At 25.3% G+C, this 6,153-nt stretch overlaps 2 protein-coding genes across 9 annotated transcripts in view; one reads left to right on the top strand and one right to left on the bottom strand.

Annotated features, from left to right (window-relative positions):
- The window catches only part of LOC126906680 (noggin-2-like), a 51,406-nt gene extending 49,673 nt beyond the window's left edge, over positions 1 to 1,733 (top strand). For 7 of the 8 annotated variants that reach the window (XM_050687405.1, XM_050687403.1, XM_050687401.1 and 4 more), the window contains 2 exons: positions 954 to 1,246; positions 1,392 to 1,733. In XM_050687405.1, coding sequence (XP_050543362.1) covers positions 954 to 1,246; positions 1,392 to 1,611 — 513 coding nt within the window. In that variant the 3' untranslated portion in view covers positions 1,612 to 1,733. The remainder of the gene's footprint in view (positions 1 to 953; positions 1,247 to 1,391) is intronic. The other variant, XM_050687407.1, reaches the window with a different exon arrangement.
- Positions 1 to 6,153, bottom strand: part of LOC126906678 (uncharacterized) — a 25,194-nt gene that overhangs the window by 14,068 nt on the left and 4,973 nt on the right. The gene's annotated exons all lie outside the window — the stretch shown is intronic.

Genomic DNA, 6,153 nt, shown 5'->3' with positions numbered 1-6,153 from the left:
TTTTTTATTATTTCTCAGTATTCATATTTACAATATTAAATTATAAATAGTAATTCCATACTATATTTAATTGCTATAAAAAATATTATTCATAAATTATATTTTAAATCTAAGAAATACTAATCAAGATATAATTACTGAAATAAACGGATTTATCTCAAATTCCCAGAGATCAAATTTACACTAATTATGATAAAAAAAAGGACTGTACTTCAGAAGTATCAGCATCACTTTAGTATGTANTAAAAAAAAGGACTGTACTTCAGAAGTATCAGCATCACTTTAGTATGTAAATGAAAAATTCTATAATACCTAGCCTACAGTCTTATAAAATCTACATATTCAGATTCATTTTAATAAAACACATCATAGTAAAAATAATACCTTCTTAGCTTAGCATCGAAGATTCTCAAATACATGTTTTTATGAAATATCTTAGTCGTTTTAGGTTAATATTTTATCATTTTTTAATGATTAAATATTGTCGTTACGATGACAATGAGTGCATACCATCAGTATTAAATTAGTACTTGAACAAGATTTTAGTTAGCATCATTCTAGTATTGGCTAACGAACTTTCAATTGTAAGCATTGACTTAGTATTACGCCCTTAGTTAATTCTCTTATATCTCAAAAATTTCTGGTTGGGGAAAAGTAAAAGAGGTGAAAGAGAAAATTTTTTTATATCCATCTGCTCTCCAGAAACAAAATCCTGAGCAAGCCACGATAAGTACCAATATTAATTTGATAGTTAATCCAATAAGTGTTAATATGGTATTTGTTGATTAAAACTACAAAATTATCATTGTTTAATATTTTAATTGATACAGAACTTCCTACTAAAATTCGAAAATTCTGTTTGATATAAAATATAATGTACATGTATATTTAATATCAATTTTATTTATTAATATGTTTACTTTTAAATAATTAATCAGTTGAATAATTATTAGGCTCAGAGTAATTCAACTTCTGGAGTTAATGATGGTCCATTGTCACCGGACAATATTCAATTGCCCGATAAACTTCCTATTCAATATCAAGAATTAATGCGTAATTGGTTAGTTCGAAGAGGGTCATGTCCTGTCGAATTTGTGTGGACTGATCTCGGCAAGTTATTTTGGCCTAGATGGATTAAAAAAGGTCGATGTGGTCGTTCGGAAACAGTAAGCTGTAGTTGGCCACCAGGCATGTCTTGCATACCGTCATCCATTAAAGCTTTAAACCTTTTACGATGGCATTGTTGGTGAGTGTATGTACATGGTTTTTCTTTCAGCATTAAAATCATAGCAAATTTTTATTAATTATTATTGCTGCTAATTAAAAAAACATTTTTTAAAGTTATAACTAAGGAAAAATAATAAATACGTTTGATATAATTTCAAATTTAGGCTTAAAAATAGAAAAAGCAAAAAAAGGAAACATAGACAAGAAAGGTCAGTTGATATAGAAACGGCAACCAATAAAACAATGGTAAATACTAAACAGAAGAAAATTAAGATAAACAATCCCAGTAAAAAAAATTATGAAAAATTTCGATGTTTATGGATTAAAGTACCCTATCCAGTAACTGAAGATTGTACGTGTTCGTGTAGAAAAATAGGAGATTAAATTAATTATTATAACTGAATCATAAATTGTAATTAGTAATATATTTGTATACATTGTAATAATGAAAGTTTATTTAAATGACTTGTATCTTCATTTAGTCTATAAAATTTGGAAACCATGTACTTAGTTTTTAATAATTTTATTTTTATACCAGTGTACATTTTTACATACTACAATACTATTGAAACCAGTTTGCTGCTCGATTGAAGATTTTTTGTAGATTTTTGTTTTTGATCATCAATTCCAAGTGAAACTTAATTTAATATATCATAAAAAGAAGAATGTACACCGAGAACCGTAGCTAAAGCACATTTTAGGAAGGGTTAATTCCTCTAGATTCTTGGTATACGTATTCATTGTATATTTTAGATATTTATCAATAAACACACGATGATTTTATACATACTCATATTGTGATAAGACTTTAAACTCTAATACAGTGGTCGACCGAGATGAAGAAGCATTGAGGTGTTAAGTTCTAATAAATTATATATTGTTCTTAGGCTGTGGGCAGGGGCGTATTTTTATAGTTTCCGCCTATAGGCATTTAAAAATTTGCCGCTCTTCATTACGTTATGAATGAGAGGTCTTATACTTTTATATATTTTCGTCATAACACTACTAATTCTACCACAAAAAAAAAAAAGTAATTAAAAATATTTTTCAAGCAAATGTTTATTAATAAATCATAAAATAAATTGCTTGTAGCTATTAAAATATATATATATATATATCAAAAATACACCATAAACGATAACGATTATGATAATTGTTAGGAAGTCAATAACAACAACAAAAAAATAATCCTCTTTTTAAAAATTTGTTGGCCTTTAGTATTTGCCGCCCTTTAAAATATTCCGCTGTAGGCAGTTGCCTATATTGCCTGCATATAAATACGCCAATGATTTTGATTTGTAGTTCTTAGATTTAAAAGTATAACTTATAAATAATATTTTTTATAGCAATTAAATATAGTATGAAATTAATATTGTAATTTTTACGGAAAAAATTAAAAAAAATATAAAAATAGTATATTTTGTAACATTTATGACAAACATGTATAAAAATAGAAGGGCTTGATGCAATACTTTTTTTTTACTTATGAATAAATACATTGGTATACAAGGAACATTCTTCGGAATTAAAAATATACTTTTCTAAATCAACTTTTCGTACTGTTTCCAAATCTGAAATTAGACTTTTTCTATTACTTCTTAGTTTGGATACTATAACTAATTATTAAAAAATAAGTATTTACATATAAAAAAAAATAGTTAAAAACAAAAAAAATTGTTTTTAAATTATTACTGATTTTGATTTTGATTTTAATATGTTAAAAATAATCTGTGCAAAATATCATTTTTAACCTATTTTTTTGGTTCTTTAAAGTAGATATTTTGAAAGTTTATAACAAAAAAAAGTTGAATTTATTACCAAGTATTTCATTTTTGCATTTTTATTGTAATAGATCACTTAAATAGAAATCGTAGTAATCATTTCTAAGTAACTTTTGGTGTTCAAAAGGATACTACAATTGAAATATTCAAAACTTAAATAATCTTAATGATTTACTTTAACTAAAAAAAACCAATCAAAAAGTTGTTAAAAAAATCTACTCAACTGAGCGTATTATAAAATATGATAATAATTGTAAAAATTTAGGTGAAACTAAAAAGATGACTACAGTAATGGGATTCTTGATTTACATTGAAGTTATTGAATCTAAATGAGAAAAAAATCAAATGTGTTAAAAAAATTTTTCTAACTCAAAATCCTTTTGTAAGGTATTTTAAAATAAAATAAAATACAGAACCGATAATCATAACACAAAAATAGAATATTTTTGAATACGTTAGCCACCATGAAGATAAGTCGTGTTTAGCTTAGCATCAAATAGGTGGCGCGCTCTAGCCGCAATTTCGACACTTACTCGCAGTTCAACTCAAATAGTTGGACTGCACTAATCCTGCCTTCTTTTCCCTGCCAATGTAGTATTATGTTAAGTAAAAGTTTTGTAAAAAAGGTTGGTATATATATGTTTTTCGTGTGTGATTCAAAATGAGTACGTTTCTTTTCTTTTGTGTAATTTATGTTGATTATAAGAAAAGAACTGCTAACAAAGTACCTATTTTTTTTTAATTATTATATTGAGATGCGATATGTAAGTGCATTTTAATATATTGTATATAGGAATTACTTAATTATTGTATTTTGTATTGGTGTTATATAATTTTGTTTCAGGTGTTTGCAACTGGCCAGTGCGCACTACCTTTCATCTGTGTTTCAGTGAGTTATTTATCATTTATATTGTTAGTTATTATTATTATCTAGTTAAAAATATATTTAGATAGTGAAAAATATTTCTAGTCAGAGTGAGCGTTAAATCGGCACTTTAAATATTGTGTTATTGTGTTGTTCACTGTTGGCCTTAAATAGGCAACATTTTCTTCTTGCATAGTTACTTACTAGTTACTTATAACTCACAGTTACCTTTTCAACAAAGTTCTTATGTACAATATTTTATTAGTCAATAGTATTTTTTATTGTTAGCCTTAATTTTATTAGTCAATTGGTATTTGTTTGAATTATTCGTCTGTGTGTTTTTATTATAACTGAAAGAATTTCATAGTAAAAAAAAGTATAAGTAATTTTTGTTATTATCTGTGGAGATTTTTATTATTGTTGATTTTTTAGATATTTTATTGTTGATTATTGTAGATTGAAAGAAGTACGTTTTATATACAATAATTGTATATAAAACGTACTTCTTTTTATTATATAATAATTATTATTGTTAAGCTGAATTATTTAAATATTTATTGTTGAGCTAAACTGGCGAGATTAATTATTTATTGAAAACGTACATTTTTATACATATTTATTTTGATATTATACATTTAATATTGATTGTGCCAAAGTGGCAGTTATATTGTGTATTATTTTAGTGTACCAATGTGGTAATTTTTCGATATATTTAATACAGTTAATTATTTGTTTTATTATCTCTTAGTTTTAGTTAAACATCCATTGTTACCTGGCCATTTCACAATATCTTATCATAAATAATAATCCAAGTGCATAAAAATTATTTTCAAAATAGTAAACATTATTTTGGATTTACCATAAATGATTTTGTTTAATGAAAATCTTACACTTATAGTGAAATCTAAGACTGACTAGCGCACAGTTCAGANAACACTTATGATATTGTATTCACCCACCATCAGTATTTTTTTATATACTTACGTGTAAACAATTATCACAGAAAATAATTAGACAAAATCACTTTTTTTTTGTTAAAATTAAATAAATTAAAAATGTATTTTGCAATACGACAATGAGTTGTTTATATGTAGGGTAACACGTGGTAAGATGGCGAATGGGGAAAGATGACGAATTCAGAGTTTCACAAAAACTATCCCAGATAGCAGCATATCATATCTAACATAAATACCTCATATGGTTCTTATGATTACTCGCTAGTATAAACACACGTGCACGTACGTTAGTTTGAGTTATTATAGGAATTGCGAATTTAACTTATGTTACTATAACTTTAAAGCTCTAAAACGCAAGGTATAATTATTCTAAGGTAAGTTTTTTAACTTTTTCCCTTGAATATTCGGAATGTTCTACTTAATACCTATAAACTCATAAAAAAACAAATTCTATTACAATACTTTTTGTTATTTGCAGAATAAATAATTTAGGGAGACTAGGCATCAATATATTTAATTACCAAACTTACATATAACCATATATTATTATTAGGATATACACTTTCGCACTGTAATTACCATTTTATCTCTAGTGCTTTATAAATACTACTTGATTATTTTCTTAATTAAAATTAATAACACACTATTTATACCCTTATACGAATAAAATGTAATTGCGCTGTAAAAATTCTCATGCATCAATATGATATTTTTAATACTAATATTATTTTAAATTTTATTTATAGGATATTGTTAATTTTACTTGCAATTAGTATAATTTTTACATTAAGTATCTAAAATTTGTCCTTAAATATATTATTTTGATCACTATTTAACAATATTCCTTCACATTGTATGCGTTCAATATATCTAATATATGTATGTGAAAATATAGAAATTATTTAAGAGTGTAGCCTTATAAAACGTTATAGCCTGAAACAGGATGGTAAAACTTGAACAGTATAAACAACGTCATGTATTGACTCTATACTGAAATAAGGGGCCTTTCAGAGTCTTTGAGCTAGTATCAACTAAAAAAACGGTAACACATTGTGGACATGGCATAGATGAGACAAGTATAAATGATATCTGACAGTGATTGAAATCACTATCATAAAAAATGCTTCGATGCAAATTTGTAGATAGTGGTTAATTCTAAGAATTTGCGAATGATTAAAAAACAAAATCAACTCCTATTTTCTTAATTATATCCTTAATAGTTCTTTAAATAAAAATAAAATATATGAATAAATACTAATTATAGTAATTAAATTTAGTATGAAATTGATTTTCAATAATTTAATATTGTAATTTATAAGGATAA

This window comes from Daktulosphaira vitifoliae, unplaced genomic scaffold (genome assembly GCF_025091365.1).
Source record: "Daktulosphaira vitifoliae isolate Bord-2020 unplaced genomic scaffold, ASM2509136v1 Scaffold_5, whole genome shotgun sequence".
Lineage (NCBI taxonomy): Eukaryota > Metazoa > Arthropoda > Insecta > Hemiptera > Phylloxeridae > Daktulosphaira > Daktulosphaira vitifoliae.
The sequence above is the reverse complement of the archived record's forward strand: the minus strand, read 5'-3'. Positions and strand labels throughout refer to the sequence as shown.